This window comes from Pteropus medius, unplaced genomic scaffold, assembly GCF_902729225.1.
Source record: "Pteropus medius unplaced genomic scaffold, Ma_sr-lr_union100, whole genome shotgun sequence".
NCBI lineage: Eukaryota > Metazoa > Chordata > Mammalia > Chiroptera > Pteropodidae > Pteropus > Pteropus medius.
The window spans coordinates 10,776,229-10,802,061 of NW_024349800.1; the positions used below are offsets into that span (position 1 = coordinate 10,776,229).

A 25,833-nucleotide genomic window follows, 5' to 3' on the forward strand; every position below is an offset into this window, starting at 1 on the left:
TCACAGCATGAGCTTGGCTCTGCCCCTCCTCTGAATGATACCATACAACAATTGGTCTACTTTTGATAAATGATTTTTTCAGCTAATAATACCAACTACTGGAATTCTTTGGATGCCAAAAGCTATATGGTGGTCTGTGGCCAAATTGAAGAGAATAGCATTTTGCATTTAGACTCTATTTCTTTAGAGAATAATCAAAATCCTGCCACTTGTGCCTTAAAATTTTACAATTTTCAGTAAATCGGTTCTATTAATTTAGTTATAACCTTCACTATGAAATTGTATGATTTTCTAGTCCGCTGTTTAACTTACGTACCTTCTCAAATGATATTTATTATTATTGTTCTTTTATCTTCTGATTTTTATCAATTGTATATATTTAATGGCATTATTTTTTAATATGTATTCTCGAAGTGGTATCAAGTAAATAGTCTCAAAGTTTCTGCTAACAAAATCTCCAAAGGCACAGTGTAATCTTGCTTCAGGAGTGTGTTACCTATAACCCCATTTAATTCTGAGGCAATGTGTACATATTTTGTCAATTTTCAAAGACTGATGCAAAGAACATTAGACCCACAAGATGTTCAGTTAGAATGCAGAATCCATGAAGGTAGGGTTTTGTTTGTTTTGTTCATTGCTATATTCCTAGTACCTAGAACAGTGCTTGATATTTGGAGGACACTAAACAAAAGTTTTGCTGAGCGAGTGAATGAAAGAATGAATGAATGAGAGAAAAAGAGAAATTATTGAGGAAATATTGAAAACTCTACCCTAGAGATTTATAGTACATATTAATATTTTAAAGACTGTGAGGGATTTTGCATCAAATAAAACTGTTTATCTAAATTTTTATACTCAATTTCCTATAGAAACCTTTCAACATCTATAAAGATGATTTGGAATGTATGTGCCAATGAATATATTTTGGAAAATCAAATTGTTAACAGTACGTTTTACATAAGGTAATCAAATTTACTAAAATTAGTTTTACAAATACTATTAATATTGTGTTTTTTTGTCATTTATAGTGCCATATTTCAAAAACTAAGAATTGATCTACCATATGATCTAGCAATCCCTCTACTGGGTATTTACCCCAAAGACTTGAAAACTTATATTTGAAAAGATATTTGCACACCGATGTTCATAGCAGCATTATTCACAGTGGCCAGGACATGGAAGCAACCAAAATGTCCTACGATAGATTGGCTAAAGAAGCTGCGGTACTTGTATACAATAGAATATTACTCAGCCATAAGAAGAGATGAAATACTGCCATTTGCAACAACATGGATAGATCTCGAAATAATCATACTAAGCAAAATAAGCCAGACAGAAAAAGTTGAAAATCACATGATATTACTTATATGTGGGATACAAATTTAAAAACAACAAATGAACAGGACAAACAGAGACTCATGGTCATGGACAATGGACTAGTTAGTGGTTACCAGAGGGCAGGGGTAGAGTTAGGGTGGGGGAGGTTGATGGCGGTGGGGTGGAGGGGGGAATTGAAATCATTTCCTCGATTAAAAAAATAAAAAAGAAAAAAAAAGAATTCCATATTTCAATCTTAATATAGCTTTAGTCAATAGTAATATTTTCTCATCCCAAAAAGTCAATACTTTGATTTTGAAATGGTTTGCTTCTCTCAGACTACTTTCCTATCTTTCTTACTTTTAATTAACAAGGCTCGTCTGAATTTATTCCTTTCTGATCCCAGTTCAATTTATCCAGAATTAGTTGCCTAGTTTTTGTTTTGTGTTGTTTTGTTTTGTTTGTTTGTTTGAAAAAATGTTTTCTGTTTCCACGTAGAAATCCATTAACTCTGGTTTAATATTCAGTTTGCTGAAGGTTTCTCCTCTGCTTAGTACCTTCAGCAAAGCTCGTAACAGGCACACAACTCTTTTCTTCTGAAACATCATTTAAAGAGCAGGTTCTGGCTGTTCTTTTTCTGATTCCCAGGAACCTAACTGCAAATGTTACACACAAATTGACATTGACTGACTACTCTGTTAAGCTTTATAATGGACTGCAAAAGAGAGGCACGATCTCTAATTTGACTGTTTCCACCTAGGAAAAAAGATTCATTGATTCTACAGAGACAAAACATCAAGCTCTCAGAAAATCCAATTCACTTAAAAAATTAAGGCTGCACTGTTTGTCAGTCAAATCTTCATTTTATTCTGAGAGAAGACTTAATATCGTACAACTACTTTGCAAGCACTTCACTCAATTAAAAATATTTGTACATTGACTAAGTAAGTAATGCATTTTCTACTTTGTTTTCTTTTTACTTGATTTCTTATTAAAAATCGTAATGAGAGTAAGCACAGTTGGAGGTAAATGTTTCACTTTAACAATTTATACAAATATTTCAAAGCCAATCAAAAATTATTTTTTAAATAAAAAACATTTCTCTCAATAATTTATCAAGAATTTCCTCTTATGTCAAAAGTTCTCATGCATTGATTATGTGGGCTAGGGTATAGTTAGGATGATTAAAAGAATTAAGTCTTGAATATGAACAGATAATAGCTGCTTATTGGCTATATGACCTTGGTCAAAATATTTACTCTTAAAGCCTTGTTTTGGATACAGAATTGGGAACATGAAAATCTTTGCTAGACAAATAGATTATGCTATTAACTTGTGTGTTTTTTTGTTTTTGTTTTTTTTAAACAAGATCTTATGCCATAACTTCTATTCTGTAGTTCATATTTTATATATTTTGCCATAAACTAGGGTTTTAAATTATATTACTAGCACAATTAATATAAGTTAATAGCATCAACCACTTTATTTGTCTTTACCATTAAATTATATATTTCATTGATCCTCTTAAGCATTATTTCTATAATATATAATGTGTGAGATGCTAGCAGAAAGGGAGTTATACTAATATTTTCTATTGCACAATACATAATATATGCCCTAAGCAATTACCATATAGTTATTTCTGCCTCTGAGAAAGAAGATAATTCATAGTTATGTCATTAAGATGATTCACTGAAAAACGATTTTAGTTTTAACTCTCATTCCGTCAAATATTATATTCATTTGACAATTTAGGTAAATAAATTTCTTTTCATGGTATGTAAATGTTGAAGACACAATGTCGAAATACTAGACTTGTTTCCAAATTAGAGATATTTATATGTAGATATATTAATAGTTTTCTTTTATAAACCTCCTGTTTTTATGCTGCATTTTTTAATTCAGTGGCTTTTGTTTAGTGAGATGCTATTGGTAATTAAACTACTAATAAAGTTGGATAACATTTAGAAACATGTTAAAATAGTAGATGATTATAATGATTAGAAGTTATAATTTCAAGAAAGTCTAATATTTTGGCTTACCTTGCTTCGTATTTATCTTTTGTAAATTGTTTTTCTGCTATACTTTATCAAAGGATAGCCACAGTCATTAACATATAGTGGTCAAGCCTTTGAGATCTTTGGGAAATACTTTCTATGCAATGATTTCTGCCTAATGTGTCACTCAGAATGGAATGAATGCTATCGCTTTCTTCATCAATGGGAAAACTTCCAACTTTCCTTTGACAAAAATATGAAAACATTGAGCTGGGAATATTTTTTTTCCCCCTCTGGGAAAAAGTATTTTAAATATTGTTAAAAACAATATAATAAAAATAGCGAGGCCCTAAAATAATACACACACATACAGAGAATTTTCTACTACTACCTAACAAATTATTATTAAAAATTTAGGGCTTACAGCCACACCCATGTATTATCTGACAGTTTTTGTGAGGATCTGGGCCAGATTAGCTGGATTCTCTTCTTGATTCTCACCAGCCTGAAATAAAGATAGTGGCTGGAACAGAGATTATCATTTGGAGCTTAAGTCTTCTTCCAGACTCATTCAGGTTATTGTAAGAATTCGGTTTCTTGTGATTCCATGATTGTAGTCTCACTTTCCTGCTGGCTGTCAAATTGGGTCTTTTCTTAGCTTCCAAGTAGCACTCTCAAGTCCCTGATATGTGTCCCCCTCCAATGCTCCATCACGTTAAAATCTTCCTGAGGTTCAGAAGGACCCAGACTCTTTAAAGGGCACACTTGATTAGTACATGACCACTGAGGTAATCTTCCTTTTGATTAATTCAATGTCAGCTGATCATAACCTGATCAGGGAAGTCCTATTGTATCCTGTTCACAAACTATTCCTGACCTCAGGAAGAAACTATTACACAGAACACTACAGTAGGGGTCAGGCATCCTGAGGTTATCTTAAAAATCTGCCTATCTTAATATATATGTGACATTCATAGGTCATGAAATGAAGTCTGCACCCTGCTTTTTATTTTGCTGTGGATTATACTTTGCTTGAACTCATACCGAGAGACACATTTATATTGGCTGTCAGATCTTTTTCTGTTTTGATAAACAGCAGCCATAGCAATCTTTTGAAAATGTGTATCAGATCACTAGATTCCTTCTCCCACTAGAAACACCTCCATGGCTTCTTATTTTTTATGATAAATAAAGCCAACCTACCCTAAAAGGTTGAGTGGTCCCTATCACAGCAGCACCTTCTCATACCAGGATTCTACCTACTCTTATTCCTCCACTCTCTCTGCTCTGTGAACAGGCCATGCTTCCTCTATGGGGCATTGCACATGCCACTCTCTCTCCTGGGAGTGTCTTTCCTTCGGTCTCCTCAGTAAATTATATTCATTCTTTGATAAGCAGCATCAGTACCTTAGAGAATCTTCCTCTGATCTCTGATACTGTGAAATTCTATTCTATCGCTGCCCTTTTCGCCATTGCAATTTTGTTTGTGAGATAATATATTATTTTCGCCACTAGATTATGAGATCTATGAGGGAAGTGTCTCTGTACAATTGATTATATTCATTATTATATCATTAGAGCTTAATAATATTTCAAATGAATGAAATAACAAATGAATGAAATAATATAGAAAATCAAGAAATCTTAGAGTCTCAAAAAATGAAAAATCTTTCTAGGAAAACTTCAAATTTATAATTTTAAAAATATTTTTCAATTGATTCTAGTATAAACATTATGCCAGGATATAGTTCTCCCCGGATTTTTCTGTTTTTCTATACATTTTTGGTCTTCACAGGAAAGGGTTTACAAGCTATAATATAGGTAGAGAACATGTCACTACCTAGACACATTTTAGGATAGTAGAAATTCACCTCCACTTCCTAAAGAAATTTGCTTACATTCTAGGGTAATAATAAGCTTAGATATGCCTTACCTTGAAAGACATTTTTTAAAAAAAATTTCAGGGTAATAAATCCAGAGAGTTTCCCCTTTTATATTAGAAGATTCTTAGACATGCCAGATTAAAGATAGTCTTTTTTTCCCTTCAGCAGGCAAGATAGATGGATATGATAGTGTTTAGAGGGGAGGCCTTTGGGTTGTGATTAGGTGATGAAGGTGGAGTCCTCATGAATGAGATTAGTGCCCTTAGGAAAGAGACCTGAGAGCCCCCTCTCTTCTACCATGTGAAGACACAGCTTCTCATCAACCAGGAAGTGGGTCCTCACCTGACATTGAATCTGCTGGTGACTTTATCTTGCACTTCCCATTTTCTAGACTTGTGAGAAATAAATTTCTATTGTTTATAAGCCACCCAGTCTATGGTAGTCTGTTATAGGAGTCTGAACAGACTAAGACACTGTCACCGAGTGCAGGTTGGAGCTCAAGAAACTGGCACTAAGATGCTACCATGGCTTGTGTTTTTGGTGTCATACACGGTCTGTTTTTCTGATTCAGCAGATATCAGGGTATACATGAAACTGTGTAGACTAACTTGTTACCTTGCAAGTAGGACAGAGTCTCAAACTCCTCTGCCTTGTATATTACATAAAGTATTTTCAGTCATAATTTATGACTTAACATATATTACATAAAATGTTCTACAGAAACAAACAGAAGAACTTGTTCTCAAAATAATAACACCACTCTGAATAATATATTTAGTACTTAAATACTTTATTTTTCAAGATAGTAATGTCTCGGTGTTAGTTTATGATACTGTTCAAAACACAGACAACCATCTACACCTAGTGTAAAAATCAACAAGTTGCAATTAACTTGAAAGGGCATAAACTACATGTATATAATAATCATGTGTATATGCAAAGCCCTCTGCCACAACTTATGGGATCCTTAGGCTGCTTTTAATTATGACCAGCTGGCTATAATTTGGGGATGTCCACTAACACCTCAGGTGGGATGCTTTGCTAGGTTGTCTCACAGAATTCAGGAAAGTGCTATACAGTAAATCCTCAATTAACTCCATCAATAAGTTCTGTAACTTTAAGCAAAATGGCATATAATGAAACCAGTTTTACCCAAGCTAATGGATATAAACAAGAGTTAAGTTCCTATGCCATCTCATCAGTGTTATAACAAAACAACATTGGAAAAAAATAATGTTATTTGAGGACATTCTGTACTTAAGATTTGAGGTTTTATTTCAGACAAAGGGTACCAGCAGCCAGAGACTCACTGCAAAGCTTTCGTCATCCCCAGGGATCTGTCTCTCACTTGGCACATGGCAATATGCCAAGCTTTAATGTTCAAAATTTTTATTGACATTTTTTATTAATTAGACATGATTGTTTGAATCATTGACCAAATGATGGAACTCAGTATCCAGTTATCTCCCCTCCCCTGTGATCAAACTGACCCTTTAATTACAGTTTTGGGAGGGAAGTAAAAATGATTGCGTGACTTCTTACCAAAAGTCCAAAAAGGTTAAATCTCTCTTCAACAATTTTAACCTTCGTATATTTTTAAATTAATGTGAGTATTCTGTTCTTTACAGTGGCCCATTTGGATTAGTAAATTCCACTGATAATGACCGTAGGCAACTGCGACTTCATAAATTTTATTAGGAAAAAAGTCCTCCAGGTGTGTTTAAGCACGATGCTTTGGTATTAGTTTTTCAAAGGGCATGTGCCATAAAACATCATCCCGAACTGTCAAAAGTGGCCATGAGATTTGTCATGGCATACTTAATCCATCCCAGAAGTCATGTGCTTTGTCAAGTTAAAATGGTAATAGTGTGTCTTCCTTTTGTCTCTTTAGTAGATGACACTATTGAGGAAATAGTTGTCCAATGATGTCAAAGTCACCAAGGCAGTGAAATGAACTTTATCACTCATATCTAATAGAGAAAGTCATTAAACTGTGTTAAAATTAAATCTATACTTTATTTCTTAAAATAGAGTATGAACAGAAACTGAGCTCCAGTAATTTCAATTTTGAGAAAAAAATAGTTCTCTGCTATTTCAAAAGTTTTGAAGGGCAAATAAACTTAAAATAGAATTTTTTTAAAGTAGTCAATCAAATGCATAATTGCTGAGAACGCTTTTAAATACTAAATTGTATTTATGCAATGATGTTGCAGGTATGACTTAGAGTTTCTTCATCCCTTTTCTTTGCATTAATGAAACTCCCCAGAAAAAAGATTTCATTTCAAACACTCTCATGTTGTTAGGTGAGGCTGTGTAACTAAATTATGGCTAATAGGACAAAGAAGTACTGTGTCAGTTGCTTAGAATTCCTCAAAAGACAGTTAACGTGAGTGCACTTTCCCGTTTTTATGTGTCTTTCTTTTCCTGGCTCCTGCTGCCTTTATGTAGATGTGATAAATACTGAAGTCCACATATGCCCCAAAGAGAAAACCAATAGAGTCTTAAGTATATCAACAATGGAGTGGAAAGAGCCTGAGTATCTAGGGACTCCATGACACAGAGTTACCATACTAGCTCTGTCATGCAGACTTTATATGAAATAGAAATATACTCTTATCATCTCTTATTTATGATACTTTGATTTTAGTGTTCCCAATAAAATCTAATCCTAATAGATATAGTGACATTTCCATGGGAATAAGGATATTCAGGTCAATGTAATATGCTATAAATTTTTTGTTACAGGTCTTAGACAAAGTAAGTACAGAAATAGAAAGTAAACATTTAGAAACTTTCAGAGCAATTAACACTGACAAGATGGTTTTATTGTATTTTACAGAAGTTTTCATATGCAATAGATAGGAAAATTTTTAATAAGACACCTTATCACAGGTAATTTGAGACTGGGCAACATGTATTGCGTGTATTTGCGTATTTACATGTATAATTATTATTTCTATTCATGAATAAATGTCTGGTGGAGGGCAGGCTTTATCTGGAGAACCTGAAACTATTAAACAGAAATGAAGTCACTCTGTGTCTGCTCTTAGTTTCTGTTGGCTGGAAAGATAATCAGGAAGCCACTTTAACTACTCTTGGAATGATATTTCTTGCACCAAATGTATTCCAAAGCCCCGATATGAGAAAAGTCTCAAGCATCTATGTGAGTCTTAAGTCTCTAGTAGAGATGGTGAGAGTATCTCTATGTTGAGACCTTGGACCTAGGATAGTCCAAGTTCATGATGTGAGTGTATTGATAGGCCCAACTGTGCAGAAATATCTACCATTGAACATGTTGACTTTGGTTAAGGAAAAGGTCAGCATAAATGACTGTTCTTGAATAACCCAAATGGATGGAATTACAGGTAAAACATTCTTCTAGAAGTGGAGTTCTATTGCTGAAGTGCAGAGAGAGGAGTTGGGGGAAGGTAAAGATAGAAGGAGAGAGAGAGAGAGAAGGAAGAGGGAATGATATGTGTCATATGCCCTATAATTTCTGTAAGTGTGTGCTGGAAGTGGAATGTCACACAGGAAGAAGTTTCAGTGGGGCAATGGGCAATTTATTAAATTATTGCATCATACCTTAGCAAAAAGGAAAATAAAATGTGAAGATAATCACTATTCTTCTGCAAACAAACAAACAAACAAGCAATATATATATATATAGAGAGAGAGAGAGACATATATATATATATATGTATATATATATATATATTTCCCTCAAATAGGGGGAAATAATATTTATTACAAAACAAAAAGGGAAAGAAAAACAAGTGATGCATGCTTCACAGAGCAACAGAATTTTCTTCTTCCTTGTCTTCATGATTTTCCAGGCAATGTGCAATTCATGTTGCTATATTTATTGCTCAATTTTGTTTCTTTCTTATTTGCTATTGAAGATTGCTTTATAAAGTCTATCAAATATCCAACTTAATGAGTACTCCAGCCTCTCTTTTTACTGCTAACTATGAACAATACAGAACAACAAAAAATTCCAAAATGAAAACAGCTTTATTATCACCTACTACCTCTTAAAGATAAACCACGGCTCTGTTATTAGGGCAGTCGGATGTCTTATCCAATCAGATATGGAGAGAATGTAATTCCTATGAGTAAATAACATTTAACTAAGAAAGAGTTATAAATATAATTAAATTACAATTCTCAAAACAAATCAATGATGTTTCTTGTGTCAACGAAATAGAGACATACTGAAACAGTAATGAAACGTAGCTGAGATTTTTACAAGGAGAAAAAAATAAATAAAATTTGATTAAATATTAAAAAATATACTTATTGTAATTATTGAATGTGTCTAATACAGGTAATTACTAATCATTATTGTGTACTTATTTTGTTCCTGGTACTATATTAAATCATATTAAAAATCAACAACCCCACTTCACAGGTAGGGGCTTGCATCTATTTTATATGGCTTTTGGGTAAACAGTTTATGTTAGAACAGAAGAGAAAAAGGAAGGGAAACAGAGAAAAGTTATAATAGCAATAATAATAATAATAATCAGAAGGAACAATAACAAAAATATTTTAAGGAACCAGAAATGAAAATGTAGGGAAGGAAAAGGTTTTCCTTGATCCTCTTAGGGTCCCTGGCTGGATCTGAAAATTATATTGACAATGATAGATTAACAACATGAAAGCATACAAATTTATTTAATATGTTTTACGTGACATGGGAGCTTTCATAAAGAAATAAAGACCCAAAGAAACAGACCTATGTACTCTTATGCTAGGTTTGGTGAAGAGTAGGCAGTGTTGAAAAATTTGATAGGTTAAAGAGTGTGAGGTAATTGTAGCAAACTGGGAGAAATTTGGCAGGTTCTGTTTGTTAGGATTCTATTTGGCGCCCCCTGTCTTCAGACATAAGGAGTACCTTTCCTCTGGATATATGTAAGGAAAGCAAGTTTCACTTGAGGGTTTCATGACCTCTTTCAGAAAAGGAGTGTGAGGGGGGGAGAGAGGAGCTCAGAGTGGCATTTCTACTTCTGCCATTTTATCAAACTCCTTCAGCTTAAATATTCAGTATGTCAGGGAGCCATATTTGGGGTAATGTGTCCTGAACCCCTGCAAAAATTATATTTGTCCTAGTATTGGGTAGATATTTTTCCTAGTATTGGGTAGATATTGGGTAGAGATATAACATTGTATTTATTTTCTTTTAACTGAAATACAGATATAATATTGGCAGGTATTAAAATTTTAATCACTCAGGCAATTATTATACCTTTTTGTAAAAGAACTTTAGGAATCTGAAAGGATTATGAGTGTTTCTTAATAAACATTATACCATTAATTTATATTTTTAACAAACTGAAAATGTTAACAGACTTTCTTGAATACCAGCATTCCATTTTGTAACAGGGTTATCAAGCTTGCTACCCCTTATAAAGACTACTCTTAAGAAACATCAAGTTGACAAAATTTGAAATAAGAAAAGAACTTAGAAAACCTATAGTATTCAAAATAAGAAAATATGGAAAATGCCACATATCTAGTGTGTAATTATTCTAGCTGTTTTTATAAGACTGCTATTAGAATTTAAAATATAAGACTATGTTTAATGCCTTAATAATATAAGACAGTTGACTTTTTTATTGTATTAAAAAAGATTTGAATGAAGAAATTTTATTGTGAGTTTAACACTGGAAGGAAGACTGTAAAGGAATGAATTTAATTTGTTTGTAAATTAGCAGTAATTAACAAATGTATGTTAGAAATGACTTTCACTGGTCAAATTCAATGTGTTTAAATTTTGTGAATTAGCTAAAATATTTCAGAGACATTGCCCATTCTTAAAAAAAAAACTCTACCAAGACCTGTAGACTGTACTTTAAAGATAGTATGTGAAGTTTGATCCTTATGATTCTGTGCCCCACTGTTGGTATAGAAATAGTTCTGGTTTTCCGATATTGACTACAAATGTACTGCATTTCTGCCTCTGGAAGCTTAGCATATCTATTCCAGTTAACCTTTCATTCGAGAGGGTGTTTGCACCCACTGAAAGGACAGATCTCTGAGCTTCATTGAAGCCGTTGTTACAAAGTAGGACAACAGGCCTCAAATGGATTTGCTTATGCCAAGCCCTACTTCATCAAACCGAGACTTAATTACAGTTTCAGCTCTCCCAGAAATGGAATCATAAACCAGTCAATCAGTAATCGATCAGCACTAGTTAGGTCACCTGCCTGATAAGACCCCTTGCATCCCCCTGCTGTTTCTGCCTAGTATCACTTCTTTGTTCCCACTCCTTTCTGCCTATAAAAGTCTTTCATTTTGCACAGCTGTTCAGAGCTCTTTTCTGTCAGCATATTGGATGCTGCCCTATTCTAATTTATTTTTCAAAGTCTTAAGTTTTTATATGTGCCTCAGTTTATCTTTTAACACAACATAAATGTTGGAATAATTTTTTTATGTCTTCATGGATGTCAACGTTTTCTTAAAAAATTTTCATTGCGTGGCAGAATTCATTTTGAGACATTTCTTTAATAATGAAATTAATGGCAAGATTATGGCTAACTAATCAGTAATCACTTAACTCATTATCTACCCACCCTGAAAAATACTTAAGTATTGTATGTCATCAAATTGACACAGGGTAGTTTTCAAGATTCCGATTTAAAACTTTTACTTCTTCTTTTTTTTTCTTTCTTCATTTGTGGTTTTAAGAGGACCTAGACTAGCATATAAACAACATTGAAATGTATAAGAGAACTAGCCTTACCATATTTTACTATTTTTGCCCCCACCCTTTCTAACTCAGGACCAACTAGAAAAAAAACAAAGTATGCTGCCCAAACTGTCATATAAAATACCTCACTTCCAGTTATTTCACTTTTAGCTTCCCTATGCTAACAAACTCCAATCAGAGCATACCCGATGCTTTTTTGTAAACTATAAAGATTCCAATTCCCTGCCTGCCTTTGAATTCTTCCAAACTCAAGGGTTGGTGGCTGATCCCTTTTCTTAGAAAGCTCCGAATAAATAGCCTTCGTTTGTGCTCACATGGGTGGTCTTAATTTATTACTGTAGGATAATAATCTGTTCTTCTTTCGGACATGATTAGAAACATTGGTATGTAACCAAGGCCTTACCTGGAATGTCATATTTGAGAATAATGCTCATTTAATCAGGTACTTTTAAGAAACTAAGGCTGACTTTGTGAGGCCAGTGCTTTGCAAAGCCCTACCTACTGGGAAACTGAGCTGATACCTCTTTTACAGGGTTCCCACCCTAATAGGTGAGTAAGGAAGTTCACTTTCTGGTAGTCCCAGAGACATAAGAATATTTTCAAAGAGACCTTGAAAAAAGAGGAATTCCCCCAAATTAATAGGTACTATAAAATCAATTTGATGCTGAGTTCTTGGTTTGGCTTTCTAGCCTCAGGAAGACTTTGAAAGTACAATCTGAGAATCTACAATCCAAGTTTTCAGCAAAGCAAACTTAAGAAGGCCCACATGGTGAATTATCATAGTTACTATTCTTGTGAAACTGATCAAGCCAGAACTACTGGGACCAGCTTTATTTTATAATTAAGAACAATCTATCTTTAAATTTTTTTTTAATCAAAAAAGGAGGAAGGGAGAATAGAGAAAACTTTTATGTTTCAATAGAAAACAGCCCTTCTAGGTTATCAGATGCTTGTCTTGTTCACTGTCTTTAAGCATTTTGTACTACTTTATAAATTTTTGAAAACTGTCGGATTTGCAAAGATTTAATTTTCCCCATGTAGAAAAACCAGTTTTAATAACTATCTGAACATTTGAGAACATTGGATCTTGTTACCTTGCTCAGAATTTCAGTTCCTCTAGTTTTCTTCACTATCTGGCTACAACCATCCAAATTATTGTTTTACATTTTTCTCCCTCCCATCTGACTCAGTGTCTCTAAGTACTTAAACCTAAGTGCTCATAGTCTTATCAGAACTTATATTACCTGGTAGCTGGCCCAGTGTCCCAAGATGAAATCCTGTGAGCGAAAACCTCAAAAGACTCGCCATTACAGCAGACTGCCTGGGCCACTGAGGAAGTCTAGCAGAATGTTAGAGTCATGTGTGCATGCCCATGCACAAGAAATAACTAAGACTGTGTGTGACATCATGACAAGCAATGCATTCTAGCTCTAGAGCATCAGGGAACTCAAAGAAGAAGAAAAGAAAAAGAATTAAATGAAGGAGAAAATAAAAGAAAAAAGAAACTTGAAAGACTATGCTGAACAACCAACTGATTTTCATATCCAGAGAGGGTTCAGGTGCAGTGGTCAGAAATAACTGCTATATCTTCGTCCTCTGAAACTTCTATGACATCTTTGTAGTCACTAATCACATTTGAACTGCTAATAAAGAAATTCACAGAATATCTACAATTCTCCTGATGCCTCCAGCTTAATTTTTTCCTATATAGACCTCTTGGAACTCACTGGATTGATGAACTTTGGAGTTTGATTGATGATTCTTTAATACAAGTTCAAATACCAACACACTTGTGCATGTGTGCACGAATGTGCACACAAAAACACACAGCCTCTTTTTAGGCATCCTTCTTTTAAGAAACCTGATATTCAGAACCCTAAAACAACTGACCTATGCCACCATTTTTTAGGGTTCAGTTGGTTTTACAGGAGCAATGCCAACAAGAATCTTCAAGAAATCATTTCTTAGATCCTGATTCACCCTACTTGGGAGGTTTATGGTTGCTTCTGAATTGTTTGGCATTGAATGATATTCATCTTGAACAAACAAGGACTTGATGATGTGATGCTGAATTTATCTGAACCCCATCTTTCTGGAAAGCAGGTTGAGTTCTGAGAAATGGTTAATGCAATGGTTAATGGTTAATTGTCCTTTCTTGGCACATTCCAAGAATTAAGCATCTCCATCCTTCAAATAAGACTTACTGTCATCCTTCTTCACAACTCCCTTGTTTGCCTAACTCTATGAAAACCTATGTTTTCTCCCTATTCTTTTTAATATCTTCATTAATGAACATTCCTTCTATAATAATAGCCTGATAAAATTATCTCTATAATCATCAGGTGAATTTTGTCATTCACAAGACCTGTTTATTAATAAAGTAAATACAATTTGATAAATGGTTGGATATTAGGTAGGGTTTGAATTTGACAGGGAGAGATACTTTTTATGTATTTATAACTGTATTTTATTCTTTGACAATTTACTTTTACTCTTTTGGGTTAGGAAGCTTTTCCTTTTTTTAACTGTCAAGTATTAACTTTTCCCCGACCCTACTACAAAAAAGGTTGATTTCATAATGCATGAAATCACTTATTGATCTAATTATTTGCCTAGTTTATTTTTAACTTTTTTTTTTCTGATGTAGCTATAGTGTTAATATGAACCTAGGCTCTGTTAACAGGCATATGTTTATAAAAAAATTATTAAAAAATATTTCTACAATTGTTTCTCTGAAAGTGATTGTCTAATAGTAAACAATATCTAACAGCGTGATATCTTTTGAGTTTCTCCTTGAACAATTACCATTGCATAGCTGTTACCATAATTTTAGAGGTGTTTTTATCTGTTTTATTTTCTTTATTAATATTTATCAAGGATTTGCTAAGGGCTAGATATTGGGCTAAGTGGTTTCAATAATTTTTACAATTAATCTTCTCCATACACTTATAGTGAGGTAACTCAGGAACAAAGATATTTAGTAATTTGCCCTGGTCGCATATCTAGAAAAAGGCAGAGCCTGGACAAAAACCATTGTGATCTGAATTCAAATTATAAACTCTTAGCCACAAAGAATACTTCCTGGATATAAAAGAAAATAAGAAAATGTTTTGTATATTATAGAACTTGCTACAAATGTAAGGAAATATATAAATGTGTGTGTATGTATGTATGTATATGTGTGTGTGTGTGTGTGTGTGTGTGTGTGGCCTTATATATATATACTTATATATATATATATATGAATAAACTACTAAAATTGAAGTTCACTCAGTAATTTCTGCCACTTGGATTCTTATTTTAATAAATTCTTTCTTTAGAATTTATAGTTCTAAGGAAAGAAAAGCGGACTGATAAATACTTACAATGTTTTCCCCCAGAGGCCTTGCAAAAGAAAGGCCTTATAATGTCTTAAATCAGAGCTACATAGCACTGTTAACATAAGAATTCAAGGGTATTAATTGGTTTGCAGTTCCTAAAGATTCATCGAAAACACTATAGATTCATTGAAAACAGTATAGATTCATTGAAAACAGTGTAGAATTTATTTCTGAGTTTCTAAAAAGAGGACCTAGCACAAATACCTTCCTCCTACCAGGATTTAGCAGTATTAGGTTTGAAGGAACCAGTAGGAGGTGGTTAGAGAAAGAATATAATTGCTTTTTGCATCTTACTCCAAAGCTACTTCAGATCCCTCCTCTAGACCTTTCTACCCTTATAAATAAGAGTTTCTTAGATAAATCATTATTCATCTCCCTAAACAATTTGATATTCCCTCATTGACTTATTTCACATTTGGCACTTAAATCTATCACAGCATTTATTCAGGGTATAACAATCATTTGCTTACAAGTGTCCTCCTTCCCACTCTTCCAGATGTAAAGAACCATTTATTATCTAAAATTATGCCTCCAACATTGATTTGGATTTCTGAATTATAGAAGATAGTGAATATTTAATAGGTGACTATGTTTCATTATGAATATATCACATTTAACTATCTTTATTACTTAAATTATAGAGAATCATTTATCCATTTTACTATAGATACTATATACTTATATAATTTCAAGCTAATTGAAGAATTGAGTTTTTTCCTGAAAATTCTTGAATTGTTATGATACATGTTCTGTTTAGATTTATAGCATAATATATAAATAATAGCATGAGTCCAAAAAAAGTTTTTCAATCACTAAAATAATGTCTTTTGTGAATGTAGATCTGATTAATTCAGCTTGTGAATGTGTATCTAGGAATGTGATGTTTATTAAAGATACGTACTTACATAAACCAAGCCACTCAATAAGCAACAAACATGGAAAATTAGAGACTAGCCATTCAAACATAACCATTTAGTTGACTGGTTCATTTATTTCATTCTTTCTACTCTTTCTGATAGTTGGTAAGTGCTGTTGACTTCTTGGATGTAGAAACATTAATGTAGCATATTTACAGGTTAAAAATAAGATACTTTGACTCTGAAATCACCTTAGCTTTCCTTTTACTATATTCTTTGGTATTACTTTGCTTGTTCACTTCAGTAGTCCAGCTTTTAGTCTCCATGGTTACTTTTGCAAATGTAATTTGGTGAGAAGATCAGAGCAAAAATCAATCAAGGCAGTGCTTGGACATGCAATTTAGCTATTCTCCCTAATGTATACACTTCATGGCCTGTTTCCTACAGTCCTTTAGGAATTTTCTTCATTTTTTAACTGACTTGAAACTAGCTTAATACAATTCCCCTTTTCAGAGATTTAAGTTAAAAATAAATTTTCTATAAGCATCTTCTATACCAGTTAATATCTAAATATGTCATTTGTATCAGCTAATTATTTCACATCATTTATATCTAGTAATAGAAGTGAGAGGAATTGAGGTTTTGGATGCTTGAAAAAAGATAGGCATTAAAATATGTTTTATTTTTTAAAGGACTTCAACATTTTTTGTGTGGGCAGCGGGGTTAAAGGGAGGGACAATCGCGAATTTCCAAACAGTTGTACCTTCACTTTTTGAATTACTACTAAGCAAAAATAGACTTGTTTAAAATCATGTTCAAATATCTTAACTAACAAAGATGACTGTTCTAAGATGAGAAAAAAATGTGGCAGAATACAAGTACACTTATATTAGGCAAAAATATCAACTTATAATAAATGTAATATTATCTATATACAATAGAGTTATCACAATAGAGTTATCACCAGAAATCATTGTTCTGACCTATCTATACGACAAGGGAAACTACTGATTACAGAACATCTGCTCTTTTTATTGTCTTGCAGTGACCCTTTGAAACCTCAAGGCACCTTACCTCATCTTTAGCACAGAATACCATATATACCTCATTTTAACTTTACGTCCCTGAAACTTTCATGTCTGTGGGGTCTCTATCTTATGTATGTAGGGCTTGCATGCATATATATTTAAGTTAAATTTGGTTATTTTCTCTTGTTAATCTGTCTCACCTAGATTTAATTATTAGACAAACTGAAAGAACCTAGGAGGGTAGAGGAAAGTGTTTCTTATACACAGTAGGGAAGTCCTTTTTCAGAGACTATACTCTGATTGGTAAGTGCCCTGACCAGGCATCAGCAAACTTTTTCTGTAAAGGACTAGAGAGTAAATATTTTAAGATTTGTGTCCATCTGGTTTCCATATGTTGCAACTCTTCAATTTGACTGGTGTAGCAAGTAGTCACAGACAATGTGTAAAGGAGTAAGAATGGATGTATTTAAATAAAGCTTTATTTATAGACACTGGAATTTGAGAGTCATGTAATTTTTATGTCATAAAATACTATCTTTTGATTTTTTTCCCAATTATTTAAAGATGTGGAAACCATTCTTAGCTCATAGGCCTTAAGAAAACAAGCAGCAGGCCTGCAGCCTGTAGTTTGCAGGCCCCTAACCTAGATCATTGCCTCACTATGACCCTCATAGAGAAGGAAAGAGGAAAAGAGCACATTTCCTGAAGTTAGATAGAAAAACAGCTGGAGGGGAAAATACACTAATCTCAATTGTAAGGATAAGTACAAACAAAAAACTAAGAGGCTTAATTCTCTGTGTTGAAAATAAGGCAAGAGATTTTCTTTCCCTTCTTTTTCTCAAAGAATTTGCTTTAGGAAATTTGTAATTCTTAATGCTTTCCCTTCTCTTTGAAATATATATATATAAATTCTTTCAAAAACCAGATAGGCCTTTTGTCAGCTTTATGACCTAGGAATGCCTTTCTCAAGGACCTGGAAGCCATCTCTTTGAAACCTAATCGTCAAGGAAGATAGTCCCAGTTTCTGTGGGAGAGTAGGAGCCTAATGTTGGTGGGACCCTTGTTCCAATTTGCAAAAATTATCAGCCGTCTTAACTTTTTGTGTTTTTCCTTTGGATGAAGCTAGTTAACTAGCATAAATGGTCACCCTAACTACTGGTAAAGATAGAATGAACTATGTGTGATAAGTGGTGCTATCCAATTTTCTAACTTAAGGACTAGTCATTATTTATATTGAATATATGTGTGTATCTGCTTGGCTATGTAAAAGAATGAGATTTTTTTTTTTGTCCTTGCAGTCTCAGCAGGTTTCCTGTGATGTGCATCAAATTCTGGTTTCATGCTTATTCAATAATAGTTTTTTTCTACTACCTTTGTGGAGAGATATTTTTAAAATTTATTTTTCCCACTGTCACCCATTTACCATAATACTACTAGGTTCACTGTCATTTAGAAGAGTAATGGATGGTATAAGAAACCAGGAATGTCTAGGGAAAACAACAAGAAAAACAACAAACACAGCTTTCTTCATGTCCCAGTGAAGTAGGGGAGAAGCATTTTTTAACACCCTTAAAGATTTAGACATCCATAAAATAAAGGTAAATGTCCCTCACAAATTTCCCATGCCATCCTGGAAATGATTTTCTCAGCATCATTTGAGTGTACTGTATCATGCATTTATTAGTTTGTCTTCTTTGATTTTTGTGAGCTACTTGGAGGGAATGTGTCCTGAGCACAGTGCCTGGCACACACGAGGTTCACTATCCTGTCATGGAAATCAGTGTGGACAAAAAAGGGATTCTTTGGGAGGGTAATCTGATCATAAATTCCTAACTGGGCAGGTCATGGTAGGTAGTCACCCGGCCCCAGGTATATAACTTCTTTAGTAAAAGGCTTATCTTTGCTTTAACAAGCCCAGTCCATTGTTTCTATGCATCCAAGGTAACACACCTTTGACTTGTCTCTTCGCAGACCTATCCTAAAGTGTGACCGCTTCAAGAGAGCACATAAGCTTAACTATCCTGTATTCTGATCCCTGCTTTGCTTTCTCTCACTTTCACATAATCTTCCTTACCTTCCTTCCTTAATTTCAAATGCATGAAAGAAACTGCAAAACTGTTATTCTTGGGAGCATCTGAGATATTGCTCGCCAGCATATGTTGTCAGTTTCAGCTCAAATAACCTCATAAAAATTCTTTACAGGTTTAGATGTTTATGTCACATAAGCAAGTAAGTGATTTCATTTTCACAATGTGTTTTTTATATATTCTGAATACAAAATTTTTATGTGTAGTAGATTTTGTTATTTATTTTCATGTATCCACATTTAAATGTTAATCAATAATTTTCAATTACCGAAAGCTACAAATTAATCTAAAAATGATAAATTGAAAATATTCTAATCATATCCATGTATATCATATATGTTTATGTAAATTTCTATGTTAGAATCTGTGTATCTATGAAGTACCTGTTTATTGTGACTATTAAATTATAGAAATTTAAAGCAAAAACAATATGTAACATTTATATCATCACAAAATATTAATTTTACAGATGAGATAATCATCGTCCACAAGATGATACAATGTTAGGCTTTTGGAAGTTATCTAGTAGGGTAATAGTGGAATATTTATAAGAAAAGTTCTGTTAGACCTTTGTAGGGAACAAATGAATGAAGTTGCCTAAAAGGAAGGAAAAGTAATTTTGCCTCTACCCTTCTTTGTTCTTGGCTGAGATGCCCCTGTAATAAAAGACAGATTAATAGGAGAAAAACAAACAAAAGTTTAACAACATGTATACCTTCTGTACACATGGAAGATATTCAGAGTCACTCTCTGAAATGGCCCAAGCCTCCACCTTAAATACTATCTCTGGTTGAAGACAAAAGATGTTGGGGGTGGGGAAGCCAGTTATGGGAGGTTATACAGTAAAGGGGCAAGGTCAGTATATAGATTTAGGTCCTTAACTTTTCCATTGTTAAGAGTTTCTAGCGATTTATTCATCTTCCTCTCTCTGTTACTAGGAGGGAGACACCCTTACAAATGAAAATTTCTCTTAGTAACATGAATTTCCCTTATAAAGAGTAACTTCTACTTGGTTTTCTGAGCTTTTTCTATGTCTGCTCTTTCTTAAAAAATAATCCTTATGCCAAAAACTATATTTTGAGGTAGCAAATTCTGCTCCCCTTCATGCCTAAAGGATTCATTTTAATTATCACTTATCTTATTATCTATACTGTAATTTTTCATCTCTTTAAAATTACTAAAAACACTATGTACAGTTTTAATGAGGGACATGGTTATGTTTAAAAGAATTCTCAAAAGCTTCAAAATCTTAAATTTTTAATAGAAACATTTTAGCCTAGAAATATAAGACTATAGATATTTTACTATTATGCTTTAGTTTATATTTAAATGTTAATTTTTTTAGACATATTTTATCACAGTTTATAATTTTTATTTTCTAAAATAGATTTTCTGGTTTCTTCAAACCATACTTGATGCAATTAATAATTTATACTTCTTAAACTCTTTCTGGGTAACCTCTGTGGACAAAAAAGGGAGTAATATATAAGTTCAGTGACTAAAAGTAACCTCACAGGGTGCTCTGGTCATAAATTCCTAACTGGGCAGGTCATGGTGGGTAGTCATGCCGGGGCCTATACTTTCTTTAGTAAAAGATTTTCAGGTAAGCCTGTCCATTGTTCTTGTGCATCTAGATTAACACACCTTTCAAATGCTGGAAGTGATCCTCTTTTCCAGACACCTTGAATACATCACTATTCTGAAGTGAACACATAATCTTAACTATCCTATACTTTGCTTTTTCCAACCTTCATGTAATCTTTTTTATGTTCCCTCCTTGATTCCAAATGTATAAAAGAAACAGCAAAATTCTCATTCTCTGGAGCATTTTAGATCTTGTTTCCCAGCCATGTTGTCAGTTTGGCTCAAATAAACTCATAAAAATTCAATATAGGTATGGACATTTCTAACATCAATAACCGTGCTTCTCAGGAGATTGCACTAATACTTCTACATTTAGTTTATTATTCTAGTATCCAGGAGAAACTTACAAATATCATCTCTTTGATTTTGTTTTAACTGTAAGATTGATTGTGTTTTGTTGGCTTTTAAGATGCAACAAAAAAATTCAGAACTACCGTGTATGGAGGTTTGGAAGTGATTGCATACTTTATAAATAATTTCGAACTCTATTTATATTTCTATTGTCATTAATAGTTATCATTAAAATTGAAAATCATTTGTAGACTTTTTAAAGATTTCATAGTGCTATTTATAAAAATAAGTTCTGCTCCAGGGGTATCAATGTAATTACAAAACTAAACAGCGTCTTAGAAGAAATAGCCTCATCATTGCTATTTTCCATACTTCCTATATTTAGCTATGCCTTATTAATTAGAGGGCCAATAGTGAATCCTCTGTCTTTAGCAGCACTTTTGCCTCAAAGGGGGATCCTTTGTGTAGCTGAATTATCAGGTGACAAGAGTCAAGCTTCATCAGTCCTACAAAGGAATCATGGCAGTGTAGGTGGTAAGTCCTGGAACTCATTTAACATGTGACCTTAGTGGACAATTTCCTTTCCAGTGAATGGCACAATGTTATCTATTCTCCTTATCTCATAGAGACTTGAAGTTCATTGTCCAAACTGCTCTTCAGTGTCTTCATATGGTAAACTGAGTGCACACATTCCCTCTATGCACTATAAGCAGTACTAGGCTAATATGGTCTACGTATAAACAATAGTTGGTTGAATGCAGAAAATTTATTTGGAGAAAAATCTCACAAAAAAAAAATACATGTAAAAATGTTAGGAAATTTATTAACCAAGTTTTAAATATCACCACTGCAAAACTTTACTGGTTAAAAAATAGACATATCCACTCTATCTTCTATTCTTTAAAGTTTCAAAAATAAGTTGCCTACTTCAATTTGCTAATGTTATCTGTCTGTTCTATGTATTGGAGAAAATATATGGGCAGTAGAAATTAGATATACTTAACACTACTAAACTGCATACTTAAAAATGGTTGATCGGTTCTCAGCCTTTTGGGTAAGATCAAGTGTAGAAATGGTGGGATGATAAATTTCACATGCATTTTTAACTGTAATTTAAAAAACAAAACAAAACATTGATACCTTCTTTGCATCTTATACTTAGAATGACATTGGTTTTCTGAAGAAAAAAAAGTGACCTAATAAATATGACCATGTTTACATATTGGGAAACTTCAGATTTCCTAATAGTTCCTTTACACAAACTATTAATCAGTATTTTCTTGATTATTAAATTTTAACATTTTTTGCCACTCAACAATAAAACTCAATTTTATGGTTTACACTGACTCAAAAAGAGGGATTTTCTTGCCTTTTTTCAGCTCCTACACATTTACCAGTTCTCTGATTATGAGATGGATGTTTGTTTCTTAAGAACCAATGCTAACTATCTCAAGTGAGTGACTAGAGAAGAAAACAATAATTAAAGATTGTATTTTGTGTAAGCATAGTATTTAGGATGAAATAAACTAATGTTCTGATGGAGATATATACTTCTTACATTTTGAAACATTAATAAAAATTGCCTCTCTGCAGTATATTTTGTTAATATTTTATTCAGATTTGAATGAAAATTTAAGAAAGATACACTGATAAAAGTGAATTTTCTACCATTTATTAATTGTATTTAAAATTTACATGGACTTATTAAGGATATTGTGAATGTTTCCACTTTATGCTTTAAACAATTACAAACATTTGGCATAAAATAATATGCATATCAATGTAACAAGTTTGAAAAGTGAGGAATGAGAATCTGAAGTCTGCCTTTGCTCTAACAATGATCATTAACACTCCAAATGAATGGGTCATTGATTTCTCTCTGAAAATTCTATTTTTTTTTTATAAACAAAATCCTAAAGGACTTCAACATGCAATGGATATATATAACATTCAGAATAACTAGCTTCCATGCTTACACTGAACTCGACATAAGGCAAAAGCCTATAATTATACTGATTCTTTGGCTCAGTGTGTTCAAAAAGCAAAGCAATGTGGTAATTCTAATGAAAACAATCCTTTGTGTTTGCCAGCTTCAGATTGCTAATACACTTGCAATAAAATTCCACCATCGCCTCTGATGATATATGCAGCTTCGATTAGCAGGGCAGTTTGTTTTCTGAATGCATGATACAAGCATGAATTTGTTTCTCTAATTGTCCTTGCAGCTTAAGAAAATGAGGAAGAAACATGTTTGTTTTAATAAACATCATTCTGCCTCCTGGAATAACCACATCTGATTAGGAAAATAACAAACCAATCAGATTCTGTCAGATGAAAATATGTCTTCTACTCTTGACAACCTCTTGGATACTGCCACAGATTATAAAACAATTGAATGAGTTGTAGTCAGGAAATTATTCATATCACAGATATCAGTCTCACCTTTTAATTGCTCAAGAAAAACAAGCCTTTGGTAACTCTAGTTATTGTATGCTACAATACAAAGCAAATTACCAATAACCTTTCTTGAACGAACTAATATGTGGCCAGATATTGTTCCCATAGCAGTTTGATAGTCTCTGTTTGGTCATCTTCCTCTTTTGACATCAGTAGGTCAGTCTGGAGAAATCCTTGTTCTTGAAGAGTTTTCGTCTCAGAAAGTTTTCATTCTCACCCTCTGATATAAAAATAACCACTACAGCAAATAAAATATCACCAAATAAAAATAAGTCAAGGTTGCTTGATGACTACCACACAGGCACCTGCTCTCCCAATATTCAGGGAAGCCATCTGTTGAAAAAGATGAAACACAATTTAAGAAGAATTTTACAGAAGGATATCTACGTCATAATATATTTAAAACACATGCATTAAAATCATAAATAAATGTTTTTATATTTTCTCAATTTAGCCACAAGGAGTACAATAAAAATGAAAATAGCATTTATAAAAAAGAAATCATTTGTATATTAAAATCCTTAAAACCTGTAATCACTTATGGAATTTTTAATAAAAGTAATACAATATTTAATGATTTTTTTTAGTGAAATGAAGCTGTCATAGAATTTTCCAGCAAAGATTTATTCTGGAGCTTGCATGGACACATTTATGAAGATATTTCATAGTGATAGCTTGGAATACATTTTAGATGAAATAGCTATTACACTTATTGAAAGCATTTTGAAGTTATTTCCCCTGATATTATACTGAATTAAATCTGTTATTCATTCATTCTAAATAGAGACATACAATGAAGTAACTTCAATATTTTGTCATAAAGAGGCCATAATTACAGTTGGTTATAGGGCTTATTTTAAGAATTCCACCTTACAACAATCATTGAAATGAGAACTGAGATTTTAAAAAAATAGTCATGAATATGAAATTGGGTAGAAATATATTAAAAACAATAACTTTTACAAACTTGTAATGAAAATTTATTCCATGGAAGTAAGCCAAGATTATAATAATTTAAGCTTACTTTTTGTTATCAATGGTTTTTATTACAGTTTTCTAAGAATATTTATGCTCACAAAAATATCAGGGTAGACTAGAAATTGCTGGGTATTATTTCAAACTGAAAAGAAATTGAATAAAATGTAAGAAATAATATAGCTAATGGCAAAAAGCCTCAGATCACATACTTTATCCTGTTGATTGAGAAGGGACATGGTCTTACTCTCTAAATATGAAAATTACTACCATTATCTACTCGTTCTTTTAAACATACTTATTGTTTCCTGCCATCCCCGTGTAGCTTAAAACAAAAATAAATAAATAAAACTTACCATATGATATGTTTTATTCTTTTCATTTAACACATTATTTTTAAAAAGCATTATTTTTACATTTTAATGTAATATGTCTTTATTATAGCTAATTGCTCAAATGAGAGAAGGGAAGGGGCATATGAATATATTGATTGTATATTGTGTGTTAAGAATAATATTTATGGGTCACCACTGTCAGCCTCATAATTTCATCATGTATTGTGATCTTCATACGACTGGTGTGTGTTTGGAGTGTCAAAAGGCAATATGTAAATCCTATAACATCAGTGTATACAAACTGAAATGTATCTGACTCAAAATGCACAGACTTTCCATTATCTCTTTTAGTTTGCAATGATTTTCAAGTGTTGTTTCACATCAGCATCATCTAAAGAACTTTTATAAAGTATCTGTGCTCAAGTTCCACTGCTATGTAGGAATGGGATGAGTATTACTTAGTTGTATTTTTGCAAGTATACTTAATATTCACTCAATATTGAGAAATACTGTGCATAGTTGTAAGATAAATTACACAGTGGATAGCTTTACTTTCTATCTGTCTCAACATATACCACTCTATATATGCATATATGTGTATGTAAAAATGAATCTCTGCTCTTTTTTTCCAAATATGTGCTATTTCTCCTGTGTTTGCTATCTCAGTGAATGACGCCACTCTGCTCAAACAGAAGCCCAGAGCACATCCATGACCCTTGGTTTTACCTCACTCAGCCTTACGTGTGAATACTCATCAAGTCCATAAGTATCTCTCCAACTAACTTAATTATACTTATGCCTACTGTTTTCAATCTCATTCATGCTATAATTTTACCCTGAGTGTGAAAAGGAAAAGAACATGTCACACCAGGA

The 25,833-nt window shown here is 32.9% G+C and overlaps 1 protein-coding gene and 1 pseudogene across 2 annotated transcripts in view; one reads left to right on the top strand and one right to left on the bottom strand.

Annotated features, from left to right (window-relative positions):
• The window catches only part of LOC120621495 (AP-1 complex subunit sigma-1A-like), a 113,406-nt pseudogene that overhangs the window by 43,742 nt on the left and 43,831 nt on the right, over positions 1 to 25,833 (top strand).
• The window catches only part of KLHL1 (kelch like family member 1), a 273,818-nt gene continuing 270,836 nt past the window's right edge, over positions 22,852 to 25,833 (bottom strand). For both annotated transcript variants that reach the window (XM_039886823.1, XM_039886824.1), the window contains one exon: positions 22,852 to 23,983. In XM_039886823.1, coding sequence (XP_039742757.1) covers positions 23,924 to 23,983 — 60 coding nt within the window. In that variant the 3' untranslated portion in view covers positions 22,852 to 23,923. The remainder of the gene's footprint in view (positions 23,984 to 25,833) is intronic.